Source organism: Lipotes vexillifer, unplaced genomic scaffold (assembly GCF_000442215.2).
Source record: "Lipotes vexillifer unplaced genomic scaffold, Lipotes_vexillifer_v1.1 scaffold755, whole genome shotgun sequence".
Classification (NCBI taxonomy): Eukaryota; Metazoa; Chordata; class Mammalia; order Artiodactyla; family Lipotidae; genus Lipotes; species Lipotes vexillifer.
In genome coordinates, this window is record NW_006797755.1 from 2,692,888 (window position 1) to 2,715,496 (window position 22,609).

General features: G+C 36.3%; 1 protein-coding gene across 2 annotated transcripts in view; it reads right to left on the reverse strand.

Moving 5' to 3' along the window:
- Window positions 1-22,609, reverse strand: part of LRBA (LPS responsive beige-like anchor protein) — a 777,508-nt gene that overhangs the window by 649,252 nt on the left and 105,647 nt on the right. For both annotated transcript variants that reach the window (XM_007469901.1, XM_007469902.1), the window contains 4 exons: window positions 19,800-19,921; window positions 19,586-19,712; window positions 18,766-18,885; window positions 16,836-16,982 (listed from right to left, as the gene is read on the reverse strand). In XM_007469901.1, the coding sequence (XP_007469963.1) occupies window positions 16,836-16,982; window positions 18,766-18,885; window positions 19,586-19,712; window positions 19,800-19,921 (516 nt within the window). The remainder of the gene's footprint in view (window positions 1-16,835; window positions 16,983-18,765; window positions 18,886-19,585; window positions 19,713-19,799; window positions 19,922-22,609) is intronic.

Here is a 22,609-nt window from a genome sequence, read left to right on the forward strand (position 1 = left end):
TGCTTTGATCCCTTCCTCCTTTTACTCTGTGTAACTTCTATGGTATTTTATTTGTGGTTACCATGGAAATTATGTAAAATAACTTAAAGTTACAACACTCTAAACTGATAACAACTTCAATCACAAACAGAAACTACTAATTTATATCTCCACACCCCCCCACTTTATATTACTGATGTTAAAAATTACATCTTTTGGGGACCTCCCTGGTGGCACAGTGGTTAAGTATCTGCCTGCCAATGCAGGGGACACGGGTTCAATCCCTGGTCCAGGGAGATTCCCACATGCAGCAGAGCAACTAAGCCCGTGCACCACAACTACTAAGCCTGTGCTCTAGAGCCTGCGAGCCACAACTACTGAAGCCCGTGTGCCTAGAGCCCATGCTCCACTACAAGAGAAGCCACCACAATGAGAAGCCCATGCACAACAATGAAGAGTAGTCCCTGCTTGCCACAACTAGAGAAAGCCCGCAAGCAGCAACAAAGACCCAATGCAGCCAAAAATAAATAAATAAATTTTTTAATTACATTTTTTTATATCGTGCATCTATTAACAAAGATTCAGAAAATTTTCTTGCTTTTGTCTTTTAAATGGATGAGAAAATAAAGTATAACCAAGTGGGATTATCCCAGACATGCAAGGTTGGTTTAAATTTGAATAAACAATGTAATATACTACATTAATAAAAATAAAGGATAAAAATCACATGATCATCTCAGTAGAAGCACAAAGAGCATTTGACAAAATCCAACAACTCTTCATGATAAAACAATCAACAAGCCAGGAATAAAAAGTAAACTCCCTTCAATAAACAAAGACCATCTATACAAAATTGATAGGTAATGTCATAGGCTGATGGTAAAAGACTGAATGCTTTCTCCCCTGAGGTCAGGAAAAAAAAAGATGTCTGCTTTCACCAATTTTTTTAAATTTTATTGTGGTAAGAACACTTAACAGGAGATCTACCTTATTAATGGATATTAAGTGATATTAACAGGTAATTATTAACAGGTAATAAGATAATTATTAACAGATAATAAGGTATTATTATCTGTAAACACAATGTTGAACAGCAGACCTCCAGAACTTATTCAACTTGCATAACTAAAAATTTAGTACCGTTGACTAGTAATTCCTTTTTTCCCTTCCCCCAGCCCTTGGCACCCACCATGCTACTCTTTGTTTCTATGACTTTGCTTTTATCTCATATAATTGGAATCATGTAGTGTTTGTCCTTCTGTGGCTGGTTTATCTCACATAGCATAATGTCCTCAAGATGCTGTACTAGAGGTTCTAGCCAGGGCCACTACGCAAGGAAAATAAAGAGTGTCCAGAAAGAACTAAAACGAGGGCAGTTTACAAATACATCATCTTATATATAAAATTAAACATAGAAAATGCCAAGAAATCCACACATAAAAAAACAAACTATCAGAGCTAATAAACTAGAACAGCAAGGTTGTACTGTAGAAGATAAATATATAAAAATAAATTTAGTTACCACACATAAGCAACAAATAACCCGAAAATGAAATTAAGAAACAATTCCATTTGATATTGCACATAAAAGAAGAAAATATTTTGGAATGAATTTAACAAAATACATGTAAGACTTGTTCACTGAAAACTAAAAAAGAAACTGAAGAAGACCTAAATAAATGGAATAATATCCCATATTCATGGATTGGAAGATTTAATACTCATAAGATGACAAATCTTTCCAAATTGATCTATAGATTTGAGGCAATATCTATCAAAATCCTAGCTACTTTTTTTTGTAAAAATTAACAAGTGTATCTTAAATTCATACAGAAATGTAAGATACCAACAACAGCCAAAACAATCTTGAACAAGAACAAAGTTGGAGAACTCATACTTCCTAATTCAAAAAATGCATTACAAAACCACAGTATTCAAGACTGTGCTACTAGCCTAAGAACAGACATATAGTTCAATGAAACACAATCGAGAGTCCACAAATACTTACATTTATGATCAACTGATTTTTGGTGAAGCTGTCAAGAAATACAATAAGGAGAGAATATTCTTTTCGACAAATGATGCTGAGACAACTAAAAATCCAAATGCAAATCCAAATACAAAAATTAACTCAAAATAAACACTTAAATGTAAGAGCTAAAAATATAAAACTTTTATAAGAAAACACAGGAGTAAATCTTCATGAACTTGAATTAGGAAATAATTTTTTTGATATGACACCAAAGCACAAATAATAAGAGAAAATGTAGACAAACTGGACTGCATCAAACTGAAATGTGTGCTTCAAAGGAAAACATCAGGCAAGTGGGAAGACAAGCCACAGAATGGGAGAAAATATTTGCAAATCATATACCTGATAATGGATTTGCTTCTAGAATATATTTTTAAAACTATTAAAACTGAAGCTGAGGAGAGGAGAAATGGAGAGTTGTTGTTCGATAAGTATAGAGTTTCAGTTTTGCAGAATGAAGACAGTTCTACAGCTAGGTTGCACAATGTAAAAATACTTAACACTACTTCACTGTACACTTAAAAATAGTTAAAGTGGTAAGTTTTACATGTATGTTACCACAATTAAGTTTTTTTTTGAAAACCTCTTAAAATTTAGCAAATAAAAAGGGACCTCAGTTTTTAAACAGGCAAAGGATCTGAATAAACATTTCTCAAAAAAAGACATATAAATAGCCTTATCATAAGCACACAAAAACACATTCAACATCATTAGTCATGAGGGAAATACAAATCAAAACCAAACCACAATGAGATACCATTTCACACCCACTAAAATGGCTATAATCAAAAAGTCAGATAATAACAGGTGTTCAAGAGAATATGAAAGCATCAAAATCCTCATATACAGCTGCAATAATATAAAATGATGTGGCCACTTTGGAAAGCAATCTAGAAATTTCTTAAAAAGTTAAATGTAGAGTTACCATATTACCAGCAATTCCACTCTAGGTACATATGCAAGAGAAATAAAAACATATGTGCACATAAAACCTTGTACAGAAGGGTTCATAGCAGCATTGTGCATAACAGCCAAAAGGTGGAAACAGCCAAAAGGTGGAAACAGCCCAATGACCATCAACTGACAAATAGATAAAATGTGATATACCCACACAATATTATTTAGTAATAAAAAGGAATGAAGTATTAATGCGTGCTACAACATGGGTGGATCCTGAAAACATTATGCTAACTGAAAAAACGTCAACCACAAAAGATCTCATACTGTATATTTTCCTTTACATGAATTGTCCAGAAGAGACAAATCTATACAAACAGAATTAGATTACAGTACTGGGAAGCAGGAAAAATCAGGAGGTACTGCTGATAACTATAGTACTTCTTCTGTGGATGAACACAGTTTAACATTACAGAGTGGTAATGTTTGCACAACCTTGGGATACAATAAAAATCACTGAATTATACATAATAAATGGGTGAATGGTAAGATATGTGAATTATTCCTCAATAAAACTTCTATTTTGAAAACCTCATTCAGAATAAAGGCTGTTCTGGGACCAGAACAATTAACAAAGCTTAAAAGTAAAACAAACTTCAGAGACATTCAAGATGGCAGAGGAGTAAGACGTGGAGATCACCTTCCTCCCCACAAATACATCAGAAATACATCTACACGTGAAACAACTCCTACAGAACACCTACTGAACACTGGCAGAAGACCTCAGATTTCCCAAAAGGCAAGAACCTCCCCACGTACCTGGGTAGGGAAAAAGAGAAAAAAAAAAAACAGAGACAAAAGAATAGGGACTGGACCTGCACCACTGGGAGAGAGCTGTGAAGGAGGAAAGGTTTCCACACACTAGGAAGCTCCTTTGTGGGCAGAGACTGTGGGTGGCCGAGTTGGGGAGCTTTGGAGCCGTGGAGGAGAGCGCAGCAACAGGGGTGCGGAGGGCAAAGTGGAGAGATTCCCACACAGAGGATCGGTGCTGACCGGCACTCACCAGCCCGAGAGGCTTGTCTGCTCACCCGCTGGGGTGGGTGGGGGCTGGGAGCTGAGGCTTGGGCTTCGGAGGTCAGATCCCAGGGAGAGGACTGGCAGCGTGAACACAGCCTGAAGGGGCTAGTGAGCCACAACTAGCCAGGAGGGAGTCCGGTAAAAGTCTGGACCTGCCTAAGAGGCAAGAGACCATTGTTCTGGGGTGCGCAAGGAGAGGGGATTCAGAGCACCACCTAAACGAGCTCCACAGACAGGCGTAAGCTGCATCTATCACCGCAGACACCAGAGACAGGCATGAGACACTAAGGCTGCTGCTGCAGCCACAAAGAAGCCTACGTGCAAGCACAGGTCACTATCCACATCTCCCATCCCAGGAGCCTGTGCAGCCCCGCACTGCCAGGGTCCCAGGATCCAGGGATAACTTGCCGGGGGAGAACATACGGCAGGCCTCAGGCTACTGCAACATCACACTGGCCTCTGCCACCCGCAGGCTTCCCCACGTTCCCTACCCCTCCCTCCCCCAGGCCCGAGTGAGCCAGAGGCCCCTAATCAGCTGCTCCTTTAACGCCCTCCTCTCTGAGCAAAGAACAGATGCCCTCAGGTGATCTACATGCAGAGGCGGGACAAAATCCAAAGCTGAAACCCAGGAGCTCTGTGAACAAAGAAGAGAAAGGGAAATCTCTCCATGCAACCTCAGGAGCAGCAGATTAAATCTTCACAATCAACTTGATGTACCCTACATCTGTGGAATACCTGAATAGACAATGAATCATCCCAAAATTGAGGTGGTGGAATTTGGAAGCAACTGTAGATTTCAGGTTTGCTTTCTGCATCTAATGTATTTCTGGTTTTATGTTTATCTAAGTTTAGTATTTAGAGCTTATTATCGTTGGTAGATTTGTTTATTGATTTGGTTGCTCTCTTCCTTTTTTTTTAATATATATTTTCTTTTCCTTTTTTTCTTTTTATGGGTGTGTGTGCACATGCTTCTTTGTCTAATTTTGTCTGCAGAGCTTTCCTTTTACCATTTGTCCTAGGGTTCTGTCTTTTTGTTTGTTTTGTTGGCTTTTTCTTTTTTTAGTATAGTTTTTAGTACTTGTTATCATAGGTGGATTTGTTTATTGCTTTGGTGGCTCTCTTCTTTCTTTTATTACTTTTTTATTTTTAATAATACTTAATTATTTATTTTAATAACTTTAATTTATTGGTTTATTTACTTCTTTATTCTTTCTTTCTTTTTTTTTCCTACCCTTTTCTTCTGAGCTGTGCAGCTGACAGGGTCTTGGTGCTCTGCCCAGGTGTCAGGCCTGAGCCCCTTAGGTGGGAGAGCTGAGTTCAGGACATTGGAACACCAGAGACCTCCCAGCTACACGTAATATCAAATGGCAAAAGCTCTCCAAGAAATCTCCATCTCAACACTAACACCCAACTCTACTTAATGACCAGCAAGCTACAAGGCTGGACACCCCATGCCAAACAACTAGCAAGACAGGAACACAACCACAACCATTAGCAGAGAGGCTGCCTAAAATCATAATAAGGTCACAGACACCCCAAAACACACCAATGGACACAGTCCTGCCCACCAGAAAGACAATATCCAGCTTCATCCACCAAAACACAGGCACCAGTCCCATCCACCAGGAAGCCTATACAACCCACTGAACCAACATTACCCACTGGCAGCAGACACCAAAAACAACAGGAACTAAGAAAATGCAGCCTGCGAAAAGGAGACCCCAAACACACTAAGTTAAGTAAAACAGAAGACAGAGAAATACACAGCAGATGAAGGAGCAAAGTAAAAGCACACCAGACCAAACAAATGAAGAGAAAATAGGCAGTCTACCTGAAAAGAATTCAGAGTAATGATAGTAAACATAATGGAAAATCCTGAAAATAGAATGGAGAAAATACAAGAAATGTTTAACAAGTAGATACAAGAACTAAAAAGCAAACAAACAGTGAAGAACAACATAATAAATGAAATTTAAAAGCATCTAAAAGAAATCAATAGCAGAATAACTGAGGCAGAAGAACAGATAAGTGACCTGGAAGATAAAATAGTGGAAATAACTACCACAGAGCAGAATAAGAAATAATAATGAAAAGAATTGAGGACAGTCTCAGAGACCTCTGGGACAATACTGAACACACCAACAGTCGAATTACAGTGGTCCCAGAAGAAGAAGAGAAAAAGAACGGTACTGAGAAAATATATGAAGAGATTATAGTTGAAAACTTCCCTAATATGGGAAAGGAAATAGTCAATCAAGTCCAGAAAGCACAGAGAGTCCCACACTGGATAAATTCAAGGAAAAACACGCCAATACACCCATTAATCAAGCTATCAAAAATTAAATACAAAGAATAAATATTAAAAGCAACAAAGGAAAGCAACAAGTAACATACAAGGGAATCCCCATAATGTTACCATTTGATTTCTCAGCAGAAACTCTGCAAGCCAGAAGGGTGTGGCAGGACATACTTAAAGTAATGAACGGGAAAAACCTACAACCAAAATTACTCTACCTAGCAAGCATCTAATTCAGATTTGACAGAGAAATTAAAACCCTTACAAACAAGCAAAATCTAAGAGACTTTAGCACCGCCAAACCAGCTTTAAAACAAATGCTAAAGGAACTTCCCTAGGGAGGAAAACAAGAGAAGGAAAAGACCTACAATAACAAACTCAAAACAATTAAGAAAATGGTAATAGGAACATACATATCAATAATTACCTTAAATGCAAATGGATTAAATGCTCCAACCAAAAGACACAGACTGGCTGAACAGATACAAAAACAAGACCCATATAGATGCTGTCTACAAGAGACGCACGACAGACCTACAGACACATACAGACTGAAAGTAAGGGGATGGAAAAAGATATTCCATGCAATGGAAATCAAAAGAAAGAGGGACTAGCAATTCTCATATCAGGCAAACTAGATGTTTAAATAAAGACGATTAGAAGAGACAGAGAAGGACACTACATAATGATCAAGGGATCAGTGCAAGAATATATAACACTTGTAAATATTTATGCATCCAACACAGGAGCACCTCAATACATAAGGCAAATGCTAACAGCCATAAAAGGGGAAATCAACAGTAACACAATAATAGTAATGGACTTTCACACCCCATTTTCACCAAAGGACAGATCATCCAAAATGAAAATAAATAAGGAAACACAAGCTTTAAATGCTACATTAAACAACATGGACTTAATTGATATTTATAGGACATTCCATCCAAAAACAACAGAATACACTTTCTTCTAAAGTGCTCATGGAACATTCTCCAGGATACACCATGTCTTGGGTCACAAATCAAGGCTTCGTAAATTTAAGAATATTTAAATCATATCAGGTATCTTTTCTGACCACAATGCTATAAGACTAGATATCACTTACAGGACAACATCTGTAAAAGATACAAACACATGGAGGCTAAACAATACACTACATAATAACCAAGAGATCACTGAAGAAATCAAAGAGGAAATCAAAAAACACCTAGAAACAAATGACAATGAAAACATGACAACCCAAAAACTAAGGGATGCAGCAAAAGCAGTTCTAAGATCGAAGTTTATAGCAATAAAATCCTACCTCAAGAAACAACAAACATCTCAAATAAACAACCTAACCTTACACCTAAAGCAATTAGAGGAAAAAAGAACAAAAAACCCCCAAAAGTTAGCAGAAGGAAAGAAATCATAAGGGGCAGATCGGAAATAAATGAAAAAGAAATAAAGGAAACAACAGCAAAGATCAATAAAGCTAAAAGCTGCTTCTTTGAGAAGATAAACAAAAATGATAAACCATTAGCCAGACTCATCAAAAAAAGAAGGAAAACTCAAATCAATAGAATGAGAAATGAAAAAGGAGAAGTAACAACTGACACTGCAGAAATACAAAGGATCATGAGAGATTACTACAAGCAACTATATGTCAATAAAATGGACAACCTGGAAGAAATGGACAAATTCTTAGAAAAGCACAACCTTCCCAGACTCTACCAGGAAGGAAGAAAAAATATACACAGACCAATCACAAGCACTGAAATTGAGACTGTGATTAAAAATCTTTTTTTTTTTGTTTGTTTGTTTGGATGGGTTTTTGCGGTATGCGGGCCTCTCACTGCTGTGGCCTCTCCCGTTGCGGAGCACAGGCTCCGGACGCGCAGGCTCAGCGGCCATGGCTCACGGGCCCAGCCGCTCCGCGGCATGTGGGATCTTCCCAGACCGGGGCACGAACCCGCAACCCCTGCATCGGCAGGCGGACTCTCAACCACTGCGCCACCAGGGAAGCCCTAAAAATCTTTCAACAAACAAAAGCCCAGGACCAGATGGCTTCACAGGCAAATTCTATCAAACATTAGAAGAGCTAACACCTATCCTTCTTAAACTCTTCCAAAATATAGCACAGGGAGGAACACTTCCAAACGCATTCTATGAGGCCACTATAACCCTGATACCAGAACCACACAAAGATGTCACAATAAAAGAAAACTACAGACCAATATCACTGATAAACATAGATGTGAAAATCCTCAACAACATACTAGCAAACAGAATCCAACAGCATATTAAAAGGATCATACACCATGATCAAGTGGGGTGTATCCCAGGAATCTAGGATTCTTCAATATACGCAAATAAATCAATGTGATAAACCATATTAACAAATTGAAGAAGAAAAACCATATGATCATCTCAATAGATGCAGAAAAAGTTTTTGACAAAATTCAACACCCATTTATGATAAAAACATGCCAGGAAGTAGGCATAGAGGGAACTTACCTCAATATAATAAAGGCCATATATGACAAACCCACAGCCAACATCATTCTCAATGGTGAAAAACTGAAACCATTTCCTCTAACATCAGGAACAAGACAAGGTTGTCCACTCTCACCACTAACATTCAACATAGTTTTGGAAGTTCTAGCCACAGCAATCAGAGAAGAAAAAGAAATAAAAGGAATCCAGATCAGAAAAGAAGTAAAGCTGTCACTATTTGCAGATGACATGGTACTATACATACAGAATCCTAAAGATGCTACCAGGAAACTACTAGAGCTAATCAATGAATTTGGTAGAGTAGCAGGATACAAAATTAATGCACAGATATCTCTTGCATTCCTATACACTAATGATGAAAAATCTGAAACAGAAATAAAGGAAAAACTCCCATTTACCACTGCAACAAAAAGAATAAACTACCTAGGAATAAACCTACTTAAGGAGGCAAAAGACATGTATGCAGAAAACTATAAGACACTATGAGAGAAATTAAAGATGATACAAACAGATGGAGACATATACCATGTTCTTGGATTGGAAGAATCAACATTGTGAAAATGACTCTACTCCCCAAAGCAATCTATAGATTCAATGCAATCCCTATCAAACTACCACTGGCATTTTTCACAGAACTAGAACAAAAAATTTCACAATTTGTATGGAAACACAAAAGACCCCGAATAGCCAAAGCAATCTTGAGAACAAAAAATGGAGCTGGAGGAATCAGGCTGCCTGACTTCAGACTATACTACAAAGCTACAGTAATCAAGACAGTATGGTACTGGCACAAAAACAGAAATATAGATCAATGGAAGAGGATAGAAAGCCCAGAGATAAACCCACGCATATATGGTCACCTTACTTTTGATAAAGGAGGCAAAAATATACCATGGAGAAAAGACAGCCTCTTCAATAAGTGGTGCTGGGAAAACTGGACAGCTATAGGTAAAAGAATGAAAGTAGAACACTCCCTAACACCATACACAAAAATAAACTCAAATGGATTAAAACTAAATGGAAGGCCAGAGACTATATATCTCTTACAGGAAAACACAGGCAGAACACTCTATGACATAAATCACAGCAAGATCCTTTTTGACCCACCACCTAGAGAAATGGAAATAAAAACAAAAATAAACAAATGGGACCTAATGAAACTTAAAATCTTTTGCACAGCAAAGGAAACCATAAACAAGATGAAAAGACAACCCTCAGGATGGGAGAAAATATTTGCAAATGAAGCAAATGACAAAGGATTAATCTCCAAAATATACAAGCAGCTCATGCAGCTCAATATCAAGAAAACAAACAACCCAATCCAAAAATGGGCAGAAGACCTAAATAGACATTTCTCCAAAGAAGATATACAGATTGCGAACAAACACATGAAAGGATGCTCAACATCACTAATCATTAGAGAAATGCAAATCAAAACTACAGTGCGATATCACCTCACACCGGTCAGAATGGCCATCTTCCAAAAATCTACAAACAATAAATGTTGGAGAGGTTGCAGAGAAAAGGGAACCATCTTGCACTGCTGGTGGGAATGTAAATTGATACATCCACTATGGAGGACAGTATGGAGTTTCCAGAAAAAACTAAAAAGAGAACTACCATACGACCCAGCAATCCCACTACTGGGCATATACCCTGAGAAAACCATAATTCAAAAAGAGTCATGTACCACAATGTTCACTGCAGCTGTACTGACAATAGCCAGGACACAGAAGCAACCTAAGTGTCCATCGACAGAAGAATGGATAAAGAAGATGTGGCACATGTATTATACAATGAAATATTACTCAGCCATGAAAAGGAATGAAATTGGGTCATTTGTAGTGAGGTGGATGGACCTACAGTCCGTCATACAGAGTGACATAAGTCAGAAATAGAAAAACAAATACCGTATGCTAACACATATATATGGAATCTAAAAAAATAAAAAATAAAAAACAAAACATGATTCTGCAGAACCTAGGGGCAGGACAGGAATAAAGACGCAGACATAGAGAATGGACCTGAGGATATGGGGGGGAGGGGTAAACTGGGACCAAGTGAGAGAGTGGCATGGACTTATAAATACTACCAAATGTAAAATAGATAGCTAGTGGGAAGCAGCCGCAGGGCACAGGGAGATCAGCTTGGTGCTCTGTGACCACCTAGAGGGGCAGGATAGGGAGGGTGGGAGGGAGACGCATGAGGCAGGAGATATGGGTATATATGTATATGTATAGCTGATTCACTTTGTTATAAAGCAGAAACTAACACAGCACTGTAAACAATTATACTCCAATAAAGATGTTAAAAATGAAAACATATTTACAATATGTTAAAAACCACTGTATGTTGAAATAGATTTATGAAAAGCTATAAAAAAGAAAAGGAAGAAACGAAATTGAGTTAGTTGTAGTGAGGTGAATGGACCTAGAGTCTGTCATACAGAGTGAAGTAAGTCAGAAAGAGATAAACAAATACTGTATGGTAACACATATATATGGAATAAAAAAAACAAACAAACAATGGTTCTGCAGAACCTAAGGGCAGGAAAAGAATAAAGACGCAGACGTAGAGAATGGACTTCAAGACACAGGGAGGGGGAAGGGTAAGCTGGGACAAAGTGAGAGAGTAGCATGGACATATATACACTACCAAATGTAAAAACAGATAGCTAGTGGGAAGCAGCCACATAGCACAGGGAGATCAGATCAGTGCTTTGTGACCACCTAGATGGGTGGGATAGGGAGGGTGTGAGGGAGACACAAGAGGGAGGAGATATGGGGATATATGTATATGTATAGCTGATTCACTTTGTTATAAAGCAGAAACTAACACACCATTGTAAAGCAATTATACTCCAATAAAGATGTTAAAATAATATAATTAAAAATAAATGGCAAAATAAAACAAACTTCAAATAAATAAACTTAACTGAAAGTCATCTACTGACTAGCAGAACGAAGCCCAACGATCTTTAAAAAAAAAAAGCAACAAAATCCAGACATTTATGTGGTAAAAATCATAATGTCCAGTATTTAATCCAAAATTACTAAATAAATCACAAAGTCTGAAACAACCAGCACACTATCAGTAAATAAAAACAAACCCAGAAATACAGATGATGAAATTAGAAGAAAAAGACATTAGAATAGTCACAACTATGGTCAGGTATTTTTTTAAGACAACGTTGAAAGGAGAAAAATAGATAATGAAAATTATCAAAACTTATCAGGACAAAAAATACAAAAAATATTTGAAATGAATAATTCGCTTGATAGAATAATGGCAATAAGACACTTGATAAAGAAGGATTAGTGAACATAAAGATAATACCATGAAAACAATCCAAAACAAAACATTTCTTATAAATCAGGCAAAAAATAGCATCTCAATGCTCTGTTTGCTTGTATCTAACGTCTAAAATAAATGTAATATGAATTCTAGAAGAAGATAAAAAACAGAAAATATATTAAAGAAATAATAGCAAAAAGTTTCATATTTCACCAAAACCATAAACCCACAGAACTGAGAAGTTCAAATAATCTAAAGTAGGCTAAACACGCACACACATACACATACACACACACACACACACACACATACACACACACACCCCCATACCAACATATACTATATTCATTTTCTAAAAATCAGTGACAAGAGTAAATCTTAAAACCAGCAAGAGAAAAGAAAGACATATTACATATAGAGGAAGACCACATACTTCTTGTTAGAAACTATGCAAGTCAGTTAAACAAAAGAATATCTTGAAAAAGCTCAAAAAAGAAAACTGTCACCTTAAAATTTTATAATCAGTAAAACTATTTTTCAAAGCTGAAAGAACAAAGGCTTTTTCAGACAAATGAAAGCTCAGAAAAGACACTGACAGTAAATCTCCATTATAAGAAACAATAAAACGATTCAAATGGAAGGAAAATGATATGAGACGGAAACATGAATCTACACAAAGATGTATCCTAGAAATGGTGAATACATAGATCAATACAAAGTATATGATCTTCCTCATTTTTAATTTTTTAAAAATATAAATGAATGAATCAAAAATAATAAAAATGTATCAAAAGGACCATAATATATGAAGAAGTAAAATCTACGAAAATAACAAAACCGAGGACAGGATGGGGAATTGCAGGATTATGTTGGAAAGGTCTTACACTGCACAATGTCATTTATTGGTAGACTATGATAAGTTAAAGTTTAAAAAAAAACTAATAAACCAACAGTAGAAATAAGTGAAATACTAAATAATAGGCAATCTAAATCAAAGCAGAGAAAGAGGAAAGAATCAAAGACAAAAGAAACAGAAAACAAATAGCAAGACAGTAGATTTAAGTCCCACAATATCTATACTTATTGATACACTGGATGTAAATTATGTGAACATTCCAATGAAAGGCAGAGATTGACTCAATAAAAAAGCAAGACTCATTTTACAAAATTCAGTATCCTTCTAATAAAAACTCTCAGAAAACTAGAAATAGAAATTTCTCAACTTGAAAAAGCGTCTATAAAATATGTATGAATGCTTTCCCTCTAAAATCAGGAACAAGGCAAAAATGTCTACTCTTGTCATTTATATTTTAACTATTTATCCTGGAGGTCCTATTTAGTACAATAAGGGAAAAAAGAGAAAAGGCATACACATTGGATATGAAGAAGTAAAGCTTACAGTCTACATGAACATGTATGTACAAAATACTAAAACAGCAACAACAAAAAACTAGTAAAACTAATAAGCAAGTTGAGCAAGATCTTGTTAAAAAGTCAATAAAACTCAACTACATTTCTATACACTAGAAACAAATGACTGGAAATTAACTTTTCTAAAAATGCAACTTAAGATATTACCTAAAAAACATGAAATACTTAAAAATACATTTAACAAAATGTATGCATGACCTGTACAATGAAAACCAAAAAACACTGCTGGGAGATATTAATAAAGACCTAAGTAAATAAAGATATCATGGTCACAGATTGGATAATCCAGTATTAGTGAGATGTCAATTATCCTCTAACTGATCTATACGTTAATACAGTACCAAATAAAACCCCAGTAGACTTTTTTGTAGAAAGCGATAAGCTGGTTCTAAAATACATCTAGAGGCTTCCCTGGAGGCGCAGTGGTTGAGAGCCCGCCTGCCGATGCAGGGGACACGGGTTCGTGCCCTGGTCCGGGAAGACCCCACATGCCATGGAGCGGCTGGGCCCATGAGCTATGGCTGCTGAGCCTGCACATCCACAGCCTGTGCTACGCAACTGGAGAGGCCACAACAGTGAGAGGCCTGCGTACCACAAAAAAAATAAAAATAAAATACATCTAGAAATGCAAAGGACTTAGAAAGTCACAAAGGATTTGAAAAAGAATAGTTGATGGTTTAGACTTCAGTTTTCAAGACTTACTACAAAGCTCTGATAATCAAGACAGTAAAGTACTAGCATTAAAAAAAGACAGGTAAGTAACTGAAATCAAATAGAGCCTCAAAGATGCCACAGTAAGGCAATGAATGGAGAAAGAATAGTATTTAAAAAACAAATAGTGCTGGAACACCAGGGTATCCTTATGAAAAACAAAAGAAAAAATAAACCTTGATAGTTAGCTCATACCATACACAAAAATTAACTGAAAATGGATCACAGGCCTAAATATAAATGCTAAAAATATAATACTTAGAAGAAAACATGAGTAAATCTTTCTAACCTTGGAAATAGCAAAGATTTCTTAGATAAGGTACAAAAATCATGAGAATAATAGGAAAAATCGTTAAATTGGAATCCATAATAATTAAATTCCTATGTTCTTCAAAAGCCAGATTAAGAAAACAAAAAGGCAAGACACACACTGGGGGGAAAAAATTTGTAACTCATATATCCGATATCCATAATATATAAAGAAACTTATAAAGGACTTACAAGTTATAAGGACTTATTATATAGAACTTATATCCATAATATATAAGAAATTTCAAAACTCCACAATAAGAAAACAAACCAAACAAAAAAATGGGCAAAAGATTTGAATACACACTTAACAAAAGAAGATACACAAGTGGCCAATAAGCAATGCAAAGATGCTCAGCATCTCTAGGCATTACAAAAATGCAAATTAAAACCAGAACGAGAGGACTTCCCTGGTGGCGCAGTGGTTGAGTCTGCCTGCCGATGCAGGGGACACGGGTTTGTGCCCCAGTCTGCGAAGATCCCACATGCCACGGAGCAGTTAGGCACGTGAGCCATGGCCGCTGAGCCTGCGCGTCCGGAGCCTGTGCTCCGCAACGGGAGAAGCCACAACAGAAGAAAAAAAAAAAGAAACCAGAACGAGAAACTGCTAGGGACCCACTCAAAGGTCTAATATTAAAAAGACCAGCAATACCAGGTGTTAACAGCGCAACGGGACCACAACAGAAGAAAAAAAAAAAGAAACCAGAACGAGAAACTGCTAGGGACCCACTCAAAGGTCTAATATTAAAAAGACCAGCAATACCAGGTGTTAACAGGATGTGGAGTAAGTAGAAAGCTCATACGTTGCTTGTAGAAATGAAAAATTGTGCAGCTACCTTGGAAAGGAGCTTGGCAGTTTCAGCTGCCATACCAGTTAACAATTCCACTCTTACATATTTATGAAATACACAAAGAATTGTACACCAATATTCATAGCAGCTTGTTCATAATAGCCAAAATCTGGAAACAACCCAAATATTCATCAAGAGATGAATGGGTTAAAAAGTTGTGATATACTCATACAAAGGAACACTACTTAGCAATAAATAAGAGGGAACTACTAATACAAAATAACATAGATGAATCTTAAAACATGCTAAGAAGAAACCAAACTCCAAGGAGCACACATTACATGATTCTATTTACATAAAACCTTATTAAAAACAAATCTAGGGCCTCCCTGGTGGCGCAGTGGTTGAGAGTCCGCCTGCCGATGCAGGGGATACGGGTTCGTGCCCCGGTCTGGGAGGATCCCACGTGCCGCGTAGCAGCTGGGCCCGTGAGCCGTGGCCGCTGAGCTTGCGCGTCCGGCAACGGGAAAGGCCACGACAGTGAGAGGCCCACATATCGCAAAAAAAAAAAAAAAAAAAAAAAAAAACAAATCTATTTGATAGTGACAGAAACAGATCAACAGATCTGCCTGTCAACAGAAACGGGGTGGGGTTAGAGAAGCACAAGAAACTGACTAGGAAAGAGCAGAGAGGTACCTTTTGCTGTGATAGAAATGTTCTATGTCATGATTGCTGCATTATACTTTTGTCAAAACTAATTAAAATATGTATACTTTATTGACTCCAACAGTATGTAAATTAACGCAAGTTGATTTTGTTTTCAAAGGAACATAACAGACATTAAATCACTCCCTGAAACCAAACTAGATTAACAATGGCTTAACCTAAAGGTTCCCAAACTTCCTTGATTCATGACACTCTTAGCTTCACAGTAATTTTTTATGGTGTTCCAGACCAAAATAAATATTGAACTTTCTGTTTATTAGTTTGACCCAACTACTTTATATTTTATATTTTAACAATTTATTAGCCATTTGAAAAACTTAATGCACAAATTAAAAAAAGTTTCCTTCATTATTATATTAGCAAAATTATTTATTAATGGGGTATATATGCATCTTGGGTACCACACAAATTCTCAAATTTTGGAATCAGATTTCATAGCTCATCCTCATTTCCTGTTCCACACTGATTTTCACATAGTACTTGCTCTTTATCACAGCAAGCATTAAAAACTTAGCTGTGCAAGGATATGATATCACCAAAAGAAATGCAGCATAAATTCAAGCTGAAACTTAAGCTAGTACTTTGCACAGTGCCCCACATATGACAAGTATACTATGCTTCCCACAAAACTTTAAAATACCCTTTGGATGGACTCCTGTCCTGTGACTTCCTGTGATGCCTCTGGTTACTTTCACATACAGTTTAGTAACCCAAGGTGTAAGCTGCCCCATGCACCACCCACCTATAAATCAAGCTCAACTAACACTGGTTAAGCAGGGAACAGCAAGTAAAGTACCTTGTATCCCAGGCCCAATTGATAAATAGCAAAAATCTGAGCTGCATTAAGAGCTTCACTAAAAAGGTAAACTGCAGTCATCTGACCACAGAATACCCTATTAGCATCTGCTGTTTCTGATGAGCCCAGGAAACACTTGTCAAAGGTCTGTGAAAGAAAACAGAAAAGTTTATTAGAGAAAAAACAAAAAACTATCTCCTCCAGAAATAATAACAAACTATACTGGTATAAATATTTTGCCCACTCTAAAATATAATCTGAATAGATTAAACTAATTCATTTAGCATTTCACTTCATTCATTCCCATTTGGTGTAGAGATCAGGAAAGACATCATAGAAAGGAGATAAGACAAGTTTTCCAAAGTACAATAAACAAAACCTGATGACAAAGCGGATATAGGAAACAGCCAGAGAAATCATTATGGACTCTGAAGGCCCATACTTGGTCAGCCAAAGAACCAGACAGAAGAGCAGGCTTTGGAGCAATGAGAAAAATCATGAGTTAAGTGTGGGACATATAATGAATGCGTCTTTTCTGTGAACTAATGTGGATGAAGAAGCAATTGCCAACAAGGTTCTGCATGGTGAGAAGTTAAGACTGTAACTTTTTGTAGACATCAAGATACAAATAATGGGTGAAGTCATGGAGTAGATGCAATCTCTCAAAAGGAATGTGTAAATCAAGAAAATCAGGTGTATGTTTTTCTTCTTCAGACAAAAAATTCCTCTTAACATCCAGGTTGCAAAGACCCCATTTTAAAAACTCATGTATACAACAAGGAGGAAGTATCCATATCTCTTTAAAAGTATCATTTTATCCATGAAACTGTTAGGAAGGATGTTGAAAAATATGTATGTGTTGACATTAAGGAATATAATATAAAAACTTTTAACATTTGGGTTCTGAAGACAAACCACCTAGATCAAATCACTGCTTCCCACGCTGCTGATTTTGGCAAATTACTTAAGCTCTCTGTGCTCAGTTTCACTGGTAAAATGAAGATTACAACAGGTTGGAGCTTACAGAAAATAAAGGTATTTATTACAATGCCTGGAATACAATAAGTACTCAATAAGGATTAATGTAAGGAAAAAACAGGTTGAAAAGCAGTATACATATCTGATCCCTTTTTTATATTTAAAAAAATAAGAGCTAACATTGACCACTTATTCTGTACAAGGCACTCTGCTAATGAATTTGTGAACAGTATCTCATTTAATCAACCTTCTGAGATACATACTATTTTACACCCATTTTTAGGTGGAGCAAACTTTGGCCTAATAGACTAAGTAAGGTCATACAGTCAGTAAGGGATTCAAACCTAAGTCTATCTTTTATAACAACCTGGGCTGGGCTCTTAAGGTCAGCATTTCAAAATATGTAAATATGTACAGGATAAAATATCAAAGGAGGAGTTATTGGTAAATGAGTGTTGCAAGCTTGCATTCATTTTCCTGATCCACAGTTTTCAAGGTTTCTATTAAAAATGTAATTGGGGTGTGGGGGGGACAACATTTAAATTAAATCTAACCTATGAATCTCTTTTTGAATCTTGAAAATATTATAACATAATAGTTACCTATATGAATTTTATGGAAAATTTATAAGCATGCATCATCTAACTCATTCATAAAAATCATCAGAAGCCTGTAGTAGAGCTCTCAGGTTTAATTTGATCAATGGACCAACGACACAAATACTTTCAAGATATACCCACTGTTACCTATGAATCTTCTCTACCCTTTCCAGAATAATTTTATAACAGTGACTGAGTAATATGTGCCATATTAGCACAGTTCTACTCTCTTAATATATTAACTGGCTAGCCAAACTATGATTATAAAAATCCACCATTGTGGTATTCTAAAATTTATATTCAATGTAAAATATATTTTTCTTATTTCACTGTAACTTTCTCAAATTACTTACATCACTGGTGTTGACAAACCATGTTATCTCTCCATAGGAAGCAAGCTCACCATTCACATAACATCGAAGCTCACTGTTCTTCCACCGGTTATAAATGTGCACTATAGTTACCATATACCACTGAATAAGCAAAACAGTTTAAAAAAAAAAAAAAGATAAAGATAATGATCTTTCCAATAACTCAACCACATTGATAATAACAAGTAAAAATTAAATTCTAAATTACAATTAAACCTAAAAATAAAATAAGACTACCTTTATTAAATTCAATATTCTACCTCTTGAACCATATTGATTCAAGGGAACTCTCAACAAATAACAGCTTCCCATAAAATTATTTTTCAAACTTTTTATTATGACAATGTTTAAATATACCTCCAAAAGTAAAAAGTTTAGTACAAACTCTCTCACCATCTCGTTTCCACAACTGTCAACATTTTGTCATATCTCTTTTATCTATTTACCTATCTACATATATATAGATGTATACTTTGTTGATAAACCGTTTATTAATCTCTAAATTTTAAGGTACAAAAGAAAATACATATTACTACTACCACTACTACTACTACTAAAATAATTGCCACTGATATTTCCCCCCTGTATTTCCTTTAAACTCTACAAATAACTAAATATTTACTTTTTCCATTATCCAAATCAGAGAGGTTAACAATTGTCCAGTGATTTACACTTCATTTTCTAAAACAGTATAAACACAGAGCTATGATTTACCACATATTATGTCAATAACACTAAAGCAAAGCATTCTGAAGGTTAGAATAGCTTGGTAACATAACTATGACTCAGTAAGATCACATACCTTTTGTGGCTTGAAATCAAATTTCACACAGTGTTGAAAGCCTTTTCCTTTTGACTTTACTGATGTTATAATTAAACATCCCCCAACAAAGTGTGCAGAATAACCAAGACCTTTGCTGGTTCTGAAACTATAAAATATAAGTTTTCATTTCATCTCCAAATATTCTTCTCATTTTCAAAGTAAAGTAACAACACTAAATTACAGAAATACATACCAATACAAATACGGTTTATCTTTATCCACATTGATGTTATTTACAGGATCCATTCTAAGCCAGGTATGAAATGTAAAACCATTCTGGTATGGCCATTTGGCTATAGGAGGTAATGCAATAGCCTAAACGAAAAAGCTTTGAGTTACTGACTCACAATGAAAAATTTTGTTACTGAAATCATGAAAATGAGACCTTACAATGCTATATATATATATATATTCCTAATAGATATTATTCTAACATCATGATTAAAATATGCAGTAGTCTCTTTATCTGAAAGATTTTAATAACTTCTAAATATTCCAAAATATATAGTAATGATGATAATTTACTTAAACAATAGAAACACAGCAAGTGACCTGCTTGATGCACTAATCATAGGTGCTTCATTTCTTACAATAAACATGTCCAAAGAAATTCCTATTAAAAGAGTTAGGCAGTGGGCTTCCCTGGTGGCGCAGTGGTTAAGAATCCACCTGCCAATGCAGGGGACACGGGTTTGAGCCCTGGTCTGGGGATATCCCAAATGCTGCAGAGCGGCTAAGCCCATGTGCCACAACTACTGAGACTGTGCTCTAGAGCTCATGAGGCACAACTATTGAGCCGACATGCCTAGAGCCCGTGCTCCACAAGAGAAGCCACTGCAATGAGGGGCCCATGCACCACAAAGAAGAGTACCCCCACTCCACACAACTAGAGAAAGCCTGCCCACAGCAATGAAGATCCAATGCAGCCAAAATTAAATTTTAAAAATTTAAAAATTTTAAAAAAGAGGTAGGCAGTGATATCAAATTGGAAATTTGTTGCTGAAATGTTACATAAAGTACCAGAAGAGAGAAAGAGGGACAAGAAAGGAAAGAAAAAGGTTAAGGAAAAAGCCTGGAATATATTTTTTTTTAACAGGAAACATATAGCTGAAGAGGATTCATTCATAATATTTTTTTCATAATATTTTAAAATTTTATTCATAAGTCACTATATAAATGATTTTACCGCTTGGCTTAAATTTTTATTTGAAACATCATATTACATACTGCAAGGGCCCCCAAATCTCCAAAACAAACTTGAAAAAGAACAAAGTTGGAAGACCCATACTACCAAATTTAAAAAATACAACACAAAGATACAGTAATGAAGATTTTACCACATTGACATAAAGATAAAGATCAATGAAACAGAACAGAGAGCCCAGAAATAAACCCTTATATTTGTGATCATGATTTTCAACAAGAGTGTTAAGGCAGTTCAATGAGGAAAGAATAGTGTTTTCAACAAATTTGCTGAGAAAACATATTTACAAGCAAAGGTATGAAGCTGACCACTTCGTTATGTGTCACACAAAAAACTAACCCCAAATCAATGATAGATAGACCTAAATGTGAGAGATAAAAATATAAAACTCTTATAAGAAAAAATAGGGTTAAATCTACACTGAGTTAGATAAATCCTTCTTAATTAGGAAATGAAAGAAAAAATATATGAATTGGACTTCATTAAAATTAAAAACTTCTGTGCTTTAAAGGATACCCTCAAGAAACTGAAAAGACAAGCCAAAAGAATGGGAGAAAATATTTGAAAGTTATTTATCTGATAAGAAACTTATATCCAGAAGAATATATAAAGAATTCTTGAGAGGGCAGACAGCAGAAGCAAGAAGAACTACAATCCTGCAGCCTGTGGAACAAAAACCACATTCACAGAAAGACAGACAAGATGAAAAGGCAGAGGACAATGTAACAGATGAAGGAACAAGATAAAACCAGGAAAACAACTAAATGAAGTAGAGATAGGCAACTTTCCAGAAAAAGAATTCAAAATAATGATAGTCAAGATGATCCAGGACCTTGGAAAAAGAATGGAGGCAAAGATCGAGAAGATGCAATAAATGTTTAACAAAGACCTAGAAGAATTAAAGAACAAACAAACAGAGATGAACAATACAATAACTGAAATGAAAAATACACTAGAAGGAATCAATAGCAGAATAACTGAGGCAGAAAAACAGATAAGTGACCTGGAAGACAGAATGGTGGAATTCACTGCTGCGGAACAGATTAAAGAAAAAAGAACGAAAAGAAATAGAGACAGCCTAAGAGACCTCTGGGACAACATTAAACACAACAACGTTCGCATTATAGGGGTCTCAGAAGGAGCAGAGAGAAAGAACCAGAGAAAATATTTGAACAAATTATAGTTGAAAACATCCCTAACATGGGAAACAAAAGAGCCACCCAATTCCAGGAAGCGCAGCGAGTCCCACATAAGATAAACCCAAGGAGAAACACGCCAAGACACATAGTAATCATATTGGCAAAAATTAAAGACAAAGAAAATTTACTGAAAGCAGCAAGGGAAAAATGACAAATAACATACCAGGGAACTCCCATAAGATTAACAGCTGATTTCTCAGCAAAAACTCTACAAGCCAGAAGGGAGTGGCATGATATACCTAGAGTGGTGAAAGGGAAGAACCTACAACCAAGATTACTCTACCCGGCAAGAATCTCAATCAGATTCGATGAAAAATCAAAAGCTTTACAGACAAGCAAAAGATAAGAGAATTCAGCACCACCAAACCAGCTCTACAACAAATGCTAAAGGAACTTCTCTAAGTGGGAAACACAAGAGAAGAAAAGGACCTACAAAAACAAACCCAGGGGGCCTCCCTGGTGGCGCAGTGGTTGAGAGTCCGCCTGCCAATGCGGGGGATACGGGTTCGTGCCCCGGTCTGGGGGGATCCCGCGTGTCGCGGAGCGGCTGGGCCCGTGAGCCATGGCCGCTGAACCTGCGCGTCCGGAGCCTGTGCTCCG